The sequence below is a fragment of the Callorhinus ursinus genome, unplaced genomic scaffold (genome assembly GCF_003265705.2).
Source record: "Callorhinus ursinus isolate GAN/ISIS: 27379988/994484 unplaced genomic scaffold, GSC_fseal_2.0 scaffold13, whole genome shotgun sequence".
NCBI classification, from domain to species: domain Eukaryota; kingdom Metazoa; phylum Chordata; class Mammalia; order Carnivora; family Otariidae; genus Callorhinus; species Callorhinus ursinus.
Genome location: NW_027397075.1, coordinates 26,825,034 through 26,842,469, shown reverse-complemented (window position 1 = coordinate 26,842,469; position 17,436 = coordinate 26,825,034). Strand labels below are relative to the sequence as shown.

Here is a 17,436-nt window from a genome sequence, read left to right as displayed (position 1 = left end):
CTCTTCCCTATTTTCTCTGCCCTATGATGTTCTTAATAACATTTTCTCTTCTCTAGCTTACTTTATTCTAAGAATGCATTATATAAAATTTATAAAATGCAAACTATGTATAATCAACAGTTTATGTTATCAGTAAGACTTCTGCTCAACAGTAGGCTATTAGTAGTTAAGTTCTGGGGGAGTCAAAAGTTATACAAGGATTTTCAACTTTTTTTTTTTAAGATTTTATTTATTTGAGAGAGAGAGAGAGAGAGTGCGTGTGCACACAAGTAGGGAGAGTGGCAGAGGGAAATGGAGAAGCAGGTTCTCCGCCAAGCAGGGATCCCAACGTGGGGCTCGATCCCAGGACCCTGGGATCATGGCCTGAGCTGAAGGCAGGTGCTTAACTGAGCCCTGCCCCCAAGGCACCCCAAAGATTTTCAACTTCTGAGGGAGGGTTATTGGTACTCTTAATTCCCACACTGTTCAAGAGTCAGCTGTTTATTCCATACCCCCAATCAAAGTCCTAGCCATGGGGAAAGATATAAGGTAGTCCTTAAAATTTTATACTTATTTTTAGAAGTTCCTCAGAGGGCTCTGTTAAACTAAAAATAATCTGAGACGGTTCACATTTTATCTGAAAGCAATTGGGAAAAATGTAAAGTCAGAAAATGCTCTAAATTAAATGGCCTCAAGTGAGCTTAAGTGGAAAGGGCCCAGCAGGGGCTCCGGGATGGTGGTGGTCCTTCACGCTCAGGCGCAGGCTGGTGACTAGACAGCCTGTACTACTGGCACAGATGTCACAAAGAGCCCGCCCAGAAAATACCTCCCTGTCACTGTGTTCTACCACCAGCCCTCTCTCTGGCCTGGCTGGACAAACTTACACACGTAGAACTCAGATCAGGACCGCCTCCTCTAAAAAGCCTTTCCTGCCCTATTCTCTCCATTCCCATGTGTCTAACCCAAGTGTACTATGGATAGTCAAACAAGGAATATTCTTTGTCCCATTGTGTTAAGAGATAACTAAATCTCTAATCTGCCTACGTAATTCTGCTAAAACTCCAGGTTTGGGCATCACTGGAGTAGCGGTAGGCTTACCTACATCCTGTGCCCCTTTCCTCCTATCACCACGGAAGAAGCATCTCTCCTGTCTAAGGCTAATCCTTCCTACCATGAGCTAGATCCTAGAAGATTATGAGCAAAGGCAGAGTCAGACTGATCCACTGTGTGACTGATCTCGGACAAGTTACTTAATATCTCTGACCCTCCATTTCCTCTCACTGTGTAGAATTTCCCCAAGGATAAGAAGATAATATAGACAAGTATCTAACATGGTGTCTGTGAAGTAACAGAAAATATATATATTGGTCTCTGTTCCTGGTTCCTGACAGAGGGCTTCTGAAACACTTGTAAATTCCTAAGTGATAAGAGCACTTAGGAACATCTTTTGTTCTAGTGAAGCAAATCTGGGTGGGCACCTGGGTGGGGATGGTCCCCAGAAAGACGAGGCCATGATTAGAAGCTTGGATTTTCAGTTCCAACCCTCATTTTCCAGAGAGAAGAGAGGAGCTGGAAATGGAGTTAATAACTGACCACGCCCATGTGAGGAAGCCTCCATAAATCCATAAAATCCTAAGAGTATGGGGTTCAGAGTTTCCAGGTTGGTGAACACCTCTATATACCCCAGGAAACGGGGGCCAGTCGGGGGCCGGCACTCAGGGGGCTGGATCCACCGGGCATGGTCTCCTACATCAACCAGCCCAACTTGGGCAGTAGCTACTCCTATCGGCATCTCTGAGATGCCGAAGGACTAAGGCTCTCATCTGTGTCAGGGCCCTGAGCTGAATCTATTCATGCCGTGCTTCGAGGTGCTGGCATCAGCCAAGTCACGCAAGCATGAGACAAATCCTAGGTAATTCACTGCAGCCCTACTCATCTGACTCTCCGCTACCATAAGTAACCCCTCCCAAAAGTAAAGCTCCGAGGATGCAGAATTCTTGGTGCGGGGGATAAAACCTACACACGTGATGTCAGAAGCATTCTGAGTATGAGAGTAAAGGAGAAACCTAGGAGGAGAAGACTGGAGTTCTTCCAACCCAGTGTCTCACAGACAGTAAAGGCTCAAAGCCCTCCCTTCCTCCCCGCCTCCTCATCCTCTGAAACCTCACTCCATTCATTTTTTTCCCCTCTCTCTAAAATTGACTCCTTCCCGTGAGCACCTGAACCTGCTAGTCTTCCCCATATATTTTTTAAAGATTTTATTTATTCATTAGAGAGAGAGTGAGGGGAAGGGCAGAGGGAATAGCAGACTCCCTGCCAAGCAGGGAGCCCGATCCCCAGGACCCCGACATCACGGCCCAAGCCGAAATCAAGAGTTGGATGCTTAACCGACTGAGCCACCCAGGTGCCCCTAGTTTTCCCCACATTTAAAACACACACACTTCTGTTCACCTCATGTCCTCTCGTAGGCACATCTCTGTTTCTTCTTATCCAGGAAGCTTTTTGGAAGTTTGGTCTACTCCTTGTCTCCAACTCCACATCTTTCACTTACCCCCTCACCGTGTAACTTAAACTGCGCTTGCCAAGATGAATAACAATATCTTACTTGCTAAAACCAAAAACAAGGTTTTTAGTCGAGTGGACACCATGCCATTCTAAGATTCCATTCTAAGATCTCCTTACAGCATGATACTTTCATGTCCTTCTTGAAAAGTTCTGCTTCCTTAGCTTCTCAGGCACCACATTCCTGGTTTCTCACCTACATTTATATCTACCAGGCTAATCTTTGCTTCTATAGAAGGAACTTCATTTGGGGGCACCTGGGTGGCTTACTGGTTGGGCATCAGATTCTTGATTTCCGCTAAGGTCGTGATCTCCGGGTCATCTGATGGAGCCCCGCATGGAGCCCTACCTCTGGCTCCTCGCTCAGCATGGAGCCCGCTTCTCCCTCTCCCTCTGCCCTCCCCCACTTGTGTGCGTGCTCTCTCTCTCTAATAAATAAATAAATAAATAAAATCTTTAAAATAAAAAGTTAAACAAGGTAATGGGTGCCTGGGTGGTGAAGTCAGTTCAGCGTGTGACTCTTGGTTTTGGCTCGGGTAGTGATCTCAGGGTGGTGAGCTCAACCCCCGCATGGGGCTGTGAGAGCTCAGAGTGGAGTCTTCTTGAGATTTGCTCTCCCTCTGCCCCTCCCCCACCTGTGCATGTGCTCTCTCTCAAATAAATCTTTCAAAAAAAATAAAAATAGGAACGCCTGGGTGGCTCAGGCGGTTAAACGTGTCTTCAGCTCTGGTCATGATTCCAGGGTCCTGGGATCGAGCCCCCCATCGGGCTCCCTGCTCTGCAGGGAGCCTGCCTCTCCCTCTGCCTGCCGTTCCCCCTGCTTGTGCTCTGTCTCTCATTCTCTCTCTCTCTCTGACAAATAAATACATAAAATCTTTAAAAAAATAAATAAAAAATAAACAAAAATACAAAATAAAAAGTTACACAAGGTAAAATGAAAGAACATGTTAGGACGATGTTGTTCCTCACTGAGACTTAGCTACTATCTACAGTGGTACACACATAATACATTTATGCCCATCCTCTCCAACTCCTTCACTCACAAAAACACATGGGCTCCCCATATAGCCACCTATTTGGATACAAATGCATACTCAGATATGCAAACCCACAAGGAACATTTCACACAGTCAGTTAGTCATAGTAGGTGGGTGGGCAAGTAGAAAGGTGCATGACTGGATGAGTTGGAAAGTGAACAAATCTAAATGACAAAAGCTTAATTGGGGGAGGATTATAGGTGAACAAGGGAGTAAGGTGCTAATAAAACAATTATCTAATGGCAGAATAATGATAGATATTAGATGGTACAAAGAAAACTGTCATTAATTAGTTTCATGACCTTAGATAAACCAAACTTTTGGGCCTTGTCTATAAAACACAGAAGCTAGACTAAGGGATTCTCTACACATTCGTTATAATTCCAAAATTCTGTAATTGTATAGAAAAACCTAACTTTAAAACATATTGTTGTTTTGATCTATTGTTTTCATTCCTTATCATTTCAATCACAAAACCCACAGCCATTATGCTCCAACCACAATTTCTGATGCTGGGGCCCTGCCTTTGACAGACCTAATGATAAGTGCTATAATCAAGGGGTTCAAAAAAAAGTACTGATAGGGCTCTGGCAGAGGAATATTTAACTCTGCCTAGGGGAGCTGTTGTGTGCCTTACAGAGGAGATGACATTTTAGCTGGGTCTTAAGGGATAAGGCATGTAATACAAAGTTTCAGTTGAAATTTTTCTATAAAGTGTTAGAAACCCAATTATGACCTAACAGTAAACACATATGAATAACTGCTAATGAGCTATGTATTATTCTTTTTAAAGATGTCCCACCAATAACATTGTAAATGGAAGTAGTCCTCCAGACAGAAAAGAATACAAAAGGAGAAGGGGATTCACACGTGTCATTTCCGTTTTCCATTTCTGTGCTCAAGATGCAAGTGCAGTTTCTGAGACACCGAAATTCTAACATCCATGCTGCTATCTGCAGATCCTTTCAACAGAATCTTTAATTCAAAAGTGAAAATTAAGCCATAATTTTCATTCAAATTAAATAGTAAGCAGACAAACTACAAAGTAGCCAGGCAGCTCTTAAAAGAAAATGTTTGGCTAAAGTTTAGGAATATACTAAGGTTTTGTGAACTTTATAATGGATATGAAGATGTACTCTAGACCCAAATGATACTTTACATGATAGCATGTTAAGACAGTGTGATTCTAAGTGAGTCTTATATTTCTGACCAATGGTAAGAATGGAAGAAGGAAGTTAATTTTAAACAAAAATCATAGTACTCACAATTTTCACACTCAGGCTTGAAACTCCATGATCATGAAGTTCATCCTCAAACAGGAGAACTTCTTCAAAAAATTTAATCTGTTCTCTGGCTTTCAATTTCTCTGTATCTATATGATCTGTTGTAGGTACAACCTGAAAGAAAAAATTCAAGAAGGAACACATATGAATTTAAAGAGCTGGGGTCACAGGAAAATAGTTTTCCTACCAGCCTTGTCTTCATAGCCAGAGCACACAGTTCTACTTTTGGGTGTCGTCAGTAGACATGAAAGATGAGATATGCAAAAAAAAAAAAAAGGGGGGGGGGGGGGGGAGCCTGGGTGGCTCAGTCGTTAAGCGTCTGCCTTCGGCTCAGGTCATGGTCCCAGGGTCCTGGGATCGAGCCCCGCATCAGGCTCCCTGCTTAGCAGGAAGCCTGCTTCTCCCTCTTCCACTCCCCCTGCTTTTGTTCCTTCTCTCTCTCTCTCTGTCAAATAAATAAATAAAGATCTTTAAAAAGAAAAAAAAAGATGAGATATGCTCCTTGTGCCTGAAAAACTTAAGGAACTACAGCTGGCTGGTGCTGGAGCTTCACAAAACACAGAGTAAAAATTCATCATCTTTTATAACAGTCAAATTCAAATCAAGTGTTCTGTTGTGATTATGAGAAAATTAATCATCTGAAAATTAGTGTGATGAACTACTATCATAGATGTCCCAAGCAGTTTTGTGCTGTGAAAGTCCACCTTTAAGACACTGGTTTAGAACTCAAAAACTTCCCATTAGAATCTTGTTCTATATTTTAGATTCCCAGCCTCGCTTCCCCAAACCTACCAACAAAATAGTGTTTTAAGTAAGGAGGTAAATAAGAACTTTCAGAGAAATTCTGAGGGAAAAACTCTAGCATTCCAAAGGGCTTTAGAAGATGCTGGCCATTTCTTCACTGTATTATTTTGTAGCTCAGAGACACACATATTCACAACCCAATAAGAGCATCATCAACAATGTTAACAAGGCAAATCCTATCAGTAGCTTACTAAGTCCAAGCATCTCCTAACAGCTTAAGAGTAGGATCTGAGATATCATTCTTTACTCCACCCAATTTCACTAAAAGATGTTCAGCTTTTCTATTCTTTGACATAGTTGTATCATAAATACACACAACAATGCTTGTCAAACCACAGGTGTTCAGTAAATGGCAGCTATTATTTTACTTTCCTCAGTAGCCATGATGAGGTAATTTGACTCATGGACAGAATTACAAAATGGAGAGTAGTTTGAGAAAACTGGACAAGAATTAGAGGAATATGATAAAGGATGTTCAAGAGACTGCATGGATTGGGGTGGGGGAATAGTTTAAAGGAGTATTATGTGATGTAGGGGGAAGAGATTATGATGACAAGCAGCAGTGTGCACAGGAGTCCCAAGAGGTGAAAAAAAATGTCCAGAGTTCTTCCATGTTTGCTCACAGATAACACTTTAGCCCTCTGCAATTTTTTCCAAAATGTGTCTGGAGCAGACCTGAGACCACATACAAAGGTGAAAATTGGGAGTGGGAAGGGAGGTGAGGGGAGGCAATAGGGCAGCACAACCAGCGCCTTGTGTCACTTGCATGTTTGTATTCTATTTAACACAAAAGCTGGTGCTTCTAGGACTGCCAAGAGCATAAAACTTCAGTCAATATAAACACAACTTCTAAGCTCCCTACTTTTTATTTAGCTTTAGTTCAAAGGAACACATCGTAAGATCCTCCTTATAGAAATATCTGACTTCCAAAAAGTTAACCAATCGTTATATCCATTTTCTCGTTAGTAAATGGCTACTTCACTAATGTTTCATATAAACCTTCACAAGGGACTGAAAAAAATGAATCTGTTTGCCATTTACTTGTTCTTACAAAATACTTGAAAGACAGAAAATAATTAGGTAAAACATGGGTTAGGGATGTTCATCATATTTAATTTATACCTCCTTCTTCATTTGCAAGGACAAATATGTTTAAAACATATTTTCTCTTCCTCAACTCTATTTTTGTCCTCCCTAAACTCAGGCATCTGAAAAGAAAGGGGGAAAAAAACCAAACCAACAGCTCAGTTGAAAATAGATCAAACACTTCTGGCTTCTAGTACTATCAGAATAAGTAACCCAGACAAATCCTCTTGCTGAAGACAACTTAAAAGCTGAATGAAAAAACAAAAACTTTTTTTTTTAATTTTTAAATTTTTTTAAGATTTTATTTTATTTTGCGAGAGAGAGAATGGGAGACAGAAAGCATGAGAGGGAGGAGGGTCAGAGGGAGAAGCAGACTCCCCGCTGAGGAGGGAGCCCGACGTGGGACTCGATCCCGGGACTCCAGGATCATGACCTGAGCCGAAGGCAGTTGCCTAACCAACTGAGCCACCCAGGCGCCCAAAAACAAAAACTTCTTAAAAAGTTTTTTTAAGAAAATGGTCATCAAATGGTCAAGATGCAGAAGCATTACTGGACTGAGACCTGAAAAAGGACTGGAGCCCAGAAAAAGGGCAAGGTGAGCCTGTAGTTGGCTGGCTGGGGCCTGGAGGTATCTGGAACAGCTGATCCAGGGGAGAGGCTGGGCTCTGCTCTTTTTTGGCTCCGTATCACTGCTCAGTGCTCACAAAGGACAGGGACCTTGGAGAATTCCCTGCGCCCCTCCCAATTTTGGGATGATACCCTATAATGCTACACTGGTTTCACAACTTCTTATATTACAGGCCTAGAAACCTCAAACTCTGGTCCCAAACCAGAGGTTAGCAAACTAAGACCTGTAGGCCAGATGTGGCCAAACGTGGCCCATCACCTATTTTCGCATGAATTGTGAGCTAAGAATCATTTTTACATTTTTTAAATGATTGGAAAAAACAGTTAAAAAAAGAATATTTCATGACACATGAAATTCAGATTCATTATACGAACATATATATGAATTCATATATATTTCACCATATGAAACTCAAATTTCCATGTCCCTATGTAAAATTTTACTGAAACAAAGCCATGACCATTCATTTACTTGTCGTCTATGGCTGTTTTCAACTATGATACCACAGCTCAGCAGCTGCAACGTAGACTCTATAACCCTCAAAACCTAAATAAAACATTAGCTATCTTGGCGCACCTGGGAGGCTCAGTCGTTAAGCGTCTGCCTTTGGCTCAGGTCATGATCCCAGGGTCCTGGGATCGAGCCCCGCATCGGGCTCCCTGCTCCATGGGAAGCCTGCTTCTCCCTCTCCCACACTCCCCCTGCTTGTATTCCCTCTCTCTCTGTGTCTCTGTCAAATAAATAAATAAAATCTTAAAAAAAAATTATTGAAAGTAGTGCATGTGTGTGTATATACACGCATAAGATATATATTTATCTTCATATATATGTAATATACATAAGAAAAATTTTTTCTTTTTGTTTCTATAGTACATACCGTTAGTGAAATTACTGTTACATGGTGATTTTTTTTAAATGAAGACATAATTTCCATACTATACAATTCACCCTTTGAAAGCGTACAATTCAGTGGTTTTTAGTATTTTCACAGGATTGTGCAGTCCTCACCACTAACTCTAGAACACTGCATCACCCCAAAGAGAAACCCCCATACCTATTAGCAGTAACTCTCCATTCCCCCCTTCCCCTAGCCCCTGGAAACCACTACTCTAATTTCTGTTTCTATAGATTTGTCTCTTTTGCAAATTATTCTGGAATCACACACGTGTGTCTTGTGTCTGACTTCTTTCACTTAGCATGTTTCCAAGGCTCGTCCATGTTGCAGCATGTTATCAGCACTTCAGTCCTTTTTCAAGGCTAAATAATATTCCACTGTCTGGATACACCAGTTCTGCTTATCTACTGATGATTATTTGGGTGTTTTCCACATTTTAGCTATTATGAATAATGCTGCCCTGAACAGCTGGGTACAGGTTTTTGCATGGGTACAGGTTTTTCAATTCTCTTGAGTGCATGCCGGGGGGAGGAGGGGAGGTTGAATTGCTGGCTTAGATGGTAACTCTATGTTTAACTTTTTCTTTTTTTTTTTTTTTAAAGATTTTATTTATTTATTTGACAGAGAGAGACAGTGAGAGTAGGAACACAAGCAGGGGGAGTGGCAGAGGGAGAAGCGGGCTTCCCGCTGAGCAGGGAGCCCGATGCAGGACTCGATCCCAGGACCCTGGGATCATGACCTGAGCCGAAGGCAGACGCTTAACCACTGAGCCACCCAGGCACCCTTAACTTTTTCTTTTCATTGCAGCCAAAAATATGTAACATGAAATCTACCATCTTAACCATTTTTAAGCATACAATTCAGTAGTGTTAACTATATTCACATTATTGTCAAACAGATCTCTAGAATTTCTTCATCTTGCAAAACCGAAATACTATTAGAATTGTTAACTCATACCCCTGTGAAAAACAACTTTATCAACTAGGGTACAATACCTATGTGCAGTTCCTTTTGCCTTTAGACTTAACAAAGCCCATTCACTTCCAATGTTTAAGTTTGCACATTTCTCCCTAAAAATGTACTTTGAAAAGCTCAAGATACTGAAGATGATATAAAAATGGCCAATAAGCATATGAAAAGATGCTCAACATCACTAATCATTAGAGAAATGCAAATTAAAACCCCTCATACATTGCTGATGGGAATGTAAAATGGGTAACTACTGTAGAAAACAGTACAGAGGTTCTCCAAAAGATTAAAAATAGAATTGCTGTGTGATCTAGCAATTCCACTTCTGGGTATATATCCAAAAAACTATAAGCAGAATCTCAAAGAGGTATTTGCACACCTCTGTTCATAGCAGCACTATTCACAATAGCCAAGGACAAGCAACCCAAATGCTCACTGACAAATGAGTGGGTACAAAATATGGCATATACATATACAGAAATATTATTCAGCCTTAAAAAGAATGGAAAGTCTGACACGCGCTATGTTGATGAACCTTGAGAACACTACGCTAAGTGAAATAAACCAGTCACAAAAAGACAAATATTGTATGATTCCACTTATCTGAAGTATCTACAGTGGTCAAATTCATAGAAACAGAAAATAGAATGGTGGGTTGCCAGGGACTGGGGAAGGAGGAACTGGGGAGTTATTGTTCAACAGGTACAGAGTTTCAGTTTTCCAAGATGAAAAAGTTCTGGAAATTGGTTGCATAACAATATGAATATACTTAACACTAACTTAATATACACAGAAATTGTTAAGATGGTAAATTTTGTGGGGCACCTGGGTGGCTCAGTCGGTTAAGCGGATGCCTTTGGCTCAGGTCATGATCCCGGGGTCCTGGGATCAAGCCCCACATCGGGCTCCCAGCTCAGAGGACAGCCTGCTTTTCCTTCTCCCTCTGCCTGCAGCTCTGCCTACTTGCGCTCCCTCTCTCTCTCTCTCTGTCAAATAAATAAATAAAATCTTTAAAAAAAAAAAAGATGGTAAATTTTGTTATATGTTTTTTTACCACAGTAAAAAAAAGAGAGAAAAGCTCAAAATATTAAATCACACTGAATAAGTTGGCAAATGTTCCAACATACTTTAAAAAAGCATGCTTTTTTTAGGGGCGCCTGGGTGGCTCAGTCGATTAAGCATCTGACTCTTGGTTTCAGCTCAGGTCATGATCTCAGGATCCTGTGCCAGGCTCCAGACTCAGTGAGGAGTCTGCTTAAGGATTCTCTCTCCCCCCTCCCTCTACCCCTCCTCCAGCTCTCACACTCTCTTTCTCTCACTCTCTGTCAAATAAATAAACACAACTTTTAAAAAAATGCTTTTTTAAATGTATGGACATTATACACATTTTATTCCTAAAAGGCAATACAACTAGAAGAGGCAGTCTTCCACTTCTATTCTCCTGCAAAGTCAATTTATTTATTTAACAAGAATGAAGAAAATAACCACATGTTGCCAGGTACATATTAGGCATCTGACCTCATAACATTCTTTTTTTTTTCTTAAGATTTTATTTATTTATTTGATAGAGAGAGACATAGCGAAAGAGGGAACACAAGCAGGGGGAGTGGGAGAGGGAGAAGCAGGCTTCCCGTTGAGCAGGGAGCCTGATGCGGGGCTCGATCCCAGGATCCCGGGATCATGACCTGAGCTGAAGGCAGACGCTTAACAACTGAGCCACCCAGGCACCCCTGACCTCATAACATTCTACACCATAATCTCGGAGATGTTCTGAGGGTGGCCCAGCTAATAAATAGCAAAGCTGGATTTGAATCCAGCCAGTACAACTCTATGACTGGCTCTCTTCTCTTGCACTATGCTACAACTCAGAGTAATAGGTAAAACAACACAAAAAGAGTGAGAAAACACTAGACACACACCAGCAGCAGCCCCCGACAATTAAAAGGCAAGAATTTAAGGGCAAAAAAAAAAAAAAGGCTTCATTCTAATGCCTAATTCTCTGACATTCTTACCATTTATATAAAACATATTCTCCTCCACAGGCATATACTTCCTATACACACCAGGGCTTTTGTTTTCAGAAACGGGGGAAGAACTGAATAACTTAAAGCCCCAAGTAATATTATAGGGCAAAAAAATCCTTAGGTATCAAGAAAGCCAAATGCAAAAAATGTTCCAATGGAGTGATCTTCCACATACAACAAACATGCTTAACAATAAGCTACAGCATTGGTATTATGTTATTAAGAGAAACATACTTTAAGATCTTGAACCCATTTCTTCATCCACAAAATGAGGATAAGAATGCCTATGACACAAGGTTATTTTGAGGATTTTGCCTAGAAAATGGTTACTCAATTTTTTAAGGCAATAAAGGAACATACTCATCAAGTCCATTTAGACCATAAGGCAAAAATAAATATTTAGACAATATATCTAGTCTTGGTATTTCAATAATACTTAATATATATTTTTCTATAATATCTTGGTATATATCTAGTCTAACATTTTAGTCTTGTTATTTCAATAATATTAACTTAGTTTTCCTGACATTTGAATATAATATTATCATAATAATAATAGCAGCTACCATTTATGGAGATCTTGCTGTGGAACAGACACTGTGCTAAACACTTCACATATGTATTCTTAATACCTTACAACTGCTATTAACCAGTTTACCAAAGTGAGAAACAACGTTTAGCAAGATTAAATTGCTTTTCCAAGTTAAGTGATGGTGTTGCGATTTGAACCCAGGCCTGCCAAAGCCTGAGCTCATTACTACCAGTGAGGGGTGATCACACTGACATTTTCAACAACACCTCAGAACAAATTACATTACAGGTTAAAGTGTCAGTAAGAGTACTGAGCACACGCTCTTCACCTCCTACAACTCTCAAACTCCCCCATTTCTACTGCTGTGTTTCTTGCTTATTGGTCACAGCTAATGCTACTTCATAACCCATAGGAGGCTTTTTGTAAGTCATCATTCCTACAAAGGGTTAAAACGAGTTCCCATTACCTCACTCCCAGCAATGAAATATCAAATGAACTATGTTCTCTACAAAGCTTTTCACTCAGAAGAAGAAAGGAGAATATTAATCTATGAAGTATTAAGGGATTGAAAAACCTTGCTCCCCATTAGACTGTAACAGACGGATTTTTGTCTGTTCTCTGCTGTATCCACAGCTCCTAGAATTAGTGCCTAGCTCAGAGGAAGAGTTCAAGAATGAATGAGTGTGTGAGTGAGTGAGTAAAGTGAATGAATGAACGAATGAATGCATACGTGTTCTCTCAAAAAATCTATATTTGTCTTGGAAGCAGCAGAGAAAAATAGTTAAAGCTTGGATTATAGGACTGACAGAAAATTAAGAGAATGGAGTTCCTGCTATGAACTTCTGTCTTCCCAAGACTCTAAAAATCTCTGCAGAGACAAGGAGCCCATACACAGCTCTATCTCCTTAACATTTCTGCCTAGGCACCAACATATGATAGAGGGTCTCCAATAATTACTTTATTTACACTAAAATAATTTTGTTCTCTGTAATTGAATGTGATAGAGACATGCAACCTAAGGCAAATTTTCTTCATTTCAGTCAAACTGTAGGATGTCAAAATGCAGCTAAGTTCCCAATATGAGACCTACCAATTCCACTTTCCCAGCATCATTCACCACAAAGTGAATCTCTTCTTAAGCATGGTTTACACAGATGCATTATTAACATGGAGCTTTAGAATTTATCGAGAGCTTTCCCACAGATTAGCTCCTATCAAACCTCTGATGTTGAGGTCACTATTTCTGTTTTCCCAATTTACTAATAAAATTGAGACTCAGAGTAAGTAACTTGCCTAGAGTCATACCAGGTTCACAGACAGAGCAGGCGGGACAAAAACCTAAGCTGTCTGACCAAAAGTCCTATCTGCCCACCTGCCTGTTCATCCGTAAAACTGTAAGCTACTAACTAGCAGGTTCTATCTAAATCACCTAATTCATTACATCAAGGGCAGATACACATTTTAATGCTTCTTGAGAGTGATAATGATAACATTAAGGCAGTTTGCTATTGCTACTAAACATACTTTTGAGAATAAAAATTGTTCCCCTATGGCCTTATTTTCTGTTTATAATCAATAAGCAAAATCCCTTCACATCAGGTTCTGAAGCTTCCCTCAATAGAAAGTAAGTGAGATGAAAGTAATAGCAAAAATAAGCCATTATTAGAAAGTTCTAATGCTGAGACTGTCCAAGACCATTAATGACTTTATCATAAAAGCAAAAAATAAGATTTACCTTTAACTTAAGTGATTCTCCAAGTAATGTTCCCTTATAATCTGTTGTATAGGTCCAATCGTATGGTTTAATAACTTCTTTGGAGTGTTCACCCTCCGTCCTCAAATATCAAAATGAGAAGGATCAGATTTAATGATGCAGAATATAGATCATCTGTATTCATATATTACACCAAATTACATTCTACAAATAATACAAATATCCTAATAAATACATACACTTGTCATAATTCACTAATATAAGATCTTTCTTGGTTTTTCCGCATATTTATTGTTATTAAACTTGTCATATGCTGATAGAGTCTCTCCAATTAGTCTGTATACTGCCTAAGGACATGGTTTAAAGGCTTGTACCTCTTTCTTTCCTCCAAGGTACCTAGTACATAATAGGCACGAAGTAAAAAATTGCTGATTTGATTATCAAAGAAAATACATTTTTCTCTATTTCAATGCTCCTAACACACAATGCAAATCACAAGTAACCATTTTTCTTCAAAAACAGGAACAATAAAGTACACAGTATACTGCCTCTTCACTAAAGAACACTGAAAGCTCAAAAATGTAAACCTTACATAGCTCAGCTCAACTGTAATTCAACTGATTTCAATTCAAGAGGTGGGGAAACTAAGCTCCATTTTATGGATGAGAAAGATGAATCCAAGAATGATCCAACTATCAAGTTTAATAATACTTGCCTTTCATTCTAATAAAATACACATATCATGACTGAAGATTTCTTTCAACTCTTCTTTTTAATTAACCCATAACTGCCCAGATTCTCACCTGCTTTCCTGCCACTCTTCAGCACAGGCTACTTTAAGCATTCCTTGATAGTTGTTAACACATCTTAATGCATCTGTAGCATTGAACTCAATCCCAAAGCCAGAGCCATGCTGGATTCTTAAAACGTTGTCTCCAAACATCATTTCAGGGAGAGATGGCATATGTAATTCATCGGCTAACCTATGCATAACCAAAAGTCAGGTAATAGTTCCAATAAGGTTATAATTATAAAGTGGGCAATAGAGGCAAAAGTTTAAATATGCTCTGAGTGAAGTTCTAAGGGAACACAAGGAAAGCACAGGACTTTAGTGCAAGTGTTCTACGATAGCTACTTTAGCAGATCAGAAGGCTTTCTTTTCAATTTTCTTTCTTAAGGCTTCTGGATTTTTTGAACAGCTACACAGCTATTATTGTTAGGTAAGGGAAAATAATACTATATTAAAAAATATATTGTTACATAAAGCCAACATAGGATCCATGCATATCCTAAGACCACAATTACCTTCTTTCCTATTGCTTTAGATCTATTTCTAATCAGACATAGCAATCAAATCTTGCATATATATTAAAAGCAAATAAGCAAAAAAACCCTCATGAACAAACTAAACAATGGAAAAAATACTGATTCTTATTAGAAACATCTATTTCATTCCTGGATCACAAAAGGCCCACCACCATCAAGAATAAATATGGGTTCTAATCCTAGGAGAAGACCTAATGTACCATAGTCTCATGTTTCCATAAGCTTCATGTTTCTGGTAGACTTTTTGTTCTTACACAATTATATTAATTATAGTTATGAAGAAAAGATAGCTTAAACAGATTTAAAGAGTCTGTTTCTTGTAGGAAAACAACCTTTCCAATATATTTCTCAACTTGTTACAAGTTTTAAAAGGTGGTAATGAAGAAAGCAAAAGCATCAACACTGATGAGGGAAACCAGCACTTGCTTACATGGATTTCTGGAAGGACTGTGTCAATTTACATCCTATCCCCTGGGGCACCAATTAAGCAAAAAGTACAAGGAATTTAATCAAATTTATATCCTGACTCAAAATATCAGTTTTGGGAAATATATAATAAAGAAACAATCTCCAATGCAGAAAAGAGCTATACACATTAATACTCATAACCATCTTATTCATAATAGTAAAAAAGAAATACTCAGAATGTCCAATCATAAAGAAATAAATGGTCATGTATACTACAGTATATCCATACAATGAAGTATTACAGAATCATCAAAAATGCTTAAAGAGAAAATATAATACAAGAAAAATGATTATGATTACAATAGTAAGAAAAAAATGGGCAAATATACTTATTACATCCGTGTGTATATATGTATGCACATTATCACTGATCTAACATTTAAAGTTGCACATCTTTATTTTTTTTTGAGATTTTATTTATTTATTTGACAGAGAGAGAGAGAAAGACAGCGAGAGAGGGAACATAAGCAGGGGGAGCAGCAGAAGGAGAAGTAGCAGGCTTCCCGCCAAGCAGGGAGCCTGATGCAGGGCTCGATCCCAGGACCTTGGGATCATGACCTGAGCCGAAGGCAGACGCTTAATGACTGAGCCACCCAGGCGCCCCAAGTTGCACATCTTTAGTATAATATCTAATAATGTTATTTTTTCATCACAATTTTAAGTAAAATTTATTCTTAGTTATTAGGAGACAGAAAAAATTAAGTACTAGAGAAATTAAAACTCCTATGTTCATTGCAACTCTACTCACAATAGCCAAGATGTGGAAACAATCTAAGTGTCCATCCACAGATGCATGGATAAAGAAAATAGGGTTTACAGATACAATGGAATATAATGCAACCTAAAAAAAAGGAAAGAAAGTCTGCAATATAGAACAACATGGATGAACCTTGCGGGCATTATGCTAAGTAAAATAAGCCAGTCACAGAAAGACAAATACTACATGATTCTACTTATATGAGGCATCTAAAGTAGTCAAATTTGGGGGTATCTGGGTGGCTAAGTCCGTTGAATGCTGGACTCTTGATTTTCGCTCAGGTCATGACCTCAGGGTTGTGAGATCAAGCCCCAAGTTGGGCTCTGCACTCAGCACAGAGTCTCCTTGAGATTCTCTCTCTCCCTCTGCCTCTGCCCCTTCCCTGCTCTTACACACACACTCTCTCTCTGTAAAATAAATAAGCAAATAAAATCTTTAAAAAAATAATAATAAAATAAAATAGTCAAATTTATAGAATCAAACAGTGGAATGGTGGTTACCAGAGGCTGGGGAGAGGGGAAAATAAATTACTAATCAACAGACATAAATTTTCAGTCCAGCAAGATGAATAAGCTCTAGAGATCTGCTGTACATCATTCTACCTATAGTTAATAATAATGTATCGTACACTTAAAAATTTGTTAAGAAGGGAACTACAAAAGATCCTGAATAGCCAAAGCAATCTTGAGAAAGAAGACCAAAGCTAGAAGTATCATGCTCCTGGATTTCAATCTATACTACAAAGCTATAGTAACCAAAACAGTAGGGTGCTGACACAAAAACATACACATTAATCAATGAAACAGAATAGAAAGTCCAGAAATAAACCCACACTTATGGAGCACCTGGGTGGCTCAGTTGGTTAAGTTTCCGACTCTTGATTTCGGATCAGGTCATGATCTCAGGGTCTTGAGACTGAGCCTCACATGAGGCTCTGCAATCAGTGGGGAGTCTGCTTGAGATTCTTTATTTTTTTATTTTTTTATTGTTATGTTAATCACCATATATTACATCATTAGTTTTTGGTGCAGTGTTCCATGATTCATTATTTGTTCATAACACCCAGTGCTCCATGCAGAATGTGCCCTCCTCAATACCCATCACCAGGCTAACCCATCCCCCTACCCCCCTCCTCTCTAGAACCCTCAGTTTGTTTTTCAGAGTCCATCATCTCTCATGCTTCGTCTCCCCCTCTGACATACTCCCCTTTTCTTCCTCTCCTGTTATCTTCTTCTTTTTCTTTTTTCTTAAAATATGTTGCGTTATTTGTTTCAGAAGTACAGATCTGTGATTCAACAGTCTTGCACAATTCACAGCGCTCACCGTAGCACATACCCTCCCCAATGTCTGTCACCAAGCCACCCCATCCCTC

At 39.3% G+C, this 17,436-nt stretch overlaps 1 protein-coding gene across 1 annotated transcript in view; it reads right to left on the bottom strand.

Annotated features, from left to right (window-relative positions):
- The window catches only part of TIPRL (TOR signaling pathway regulator), a 40,433-nt gene that overhangs the window by 9,170 nt on the left and 13,827 nt on the right, over positions 1 to 17,436 (bottom strand). Inside the window, exons 2-4 of the mRNA XM_025877970.2 lie at positions 14,317 to 14,496; positions 13,535 to 13,634; positions 4,844 to 4,975 (exon numbers count right to left, since the gene is read on the bottom strand). Coding sequence (XP_025733755.1) covers positions 4,844 to 4,975; positions 13,535 to 13,634; positions 14,317 to 14,496 — 412 coding nt within the window. The remainder of the gene's footprint in view (positions 1 to 4,843; positions 4,976 to 13,534; positions 13,635 to 14,316; positions 14,497 to 17,436) is intronic.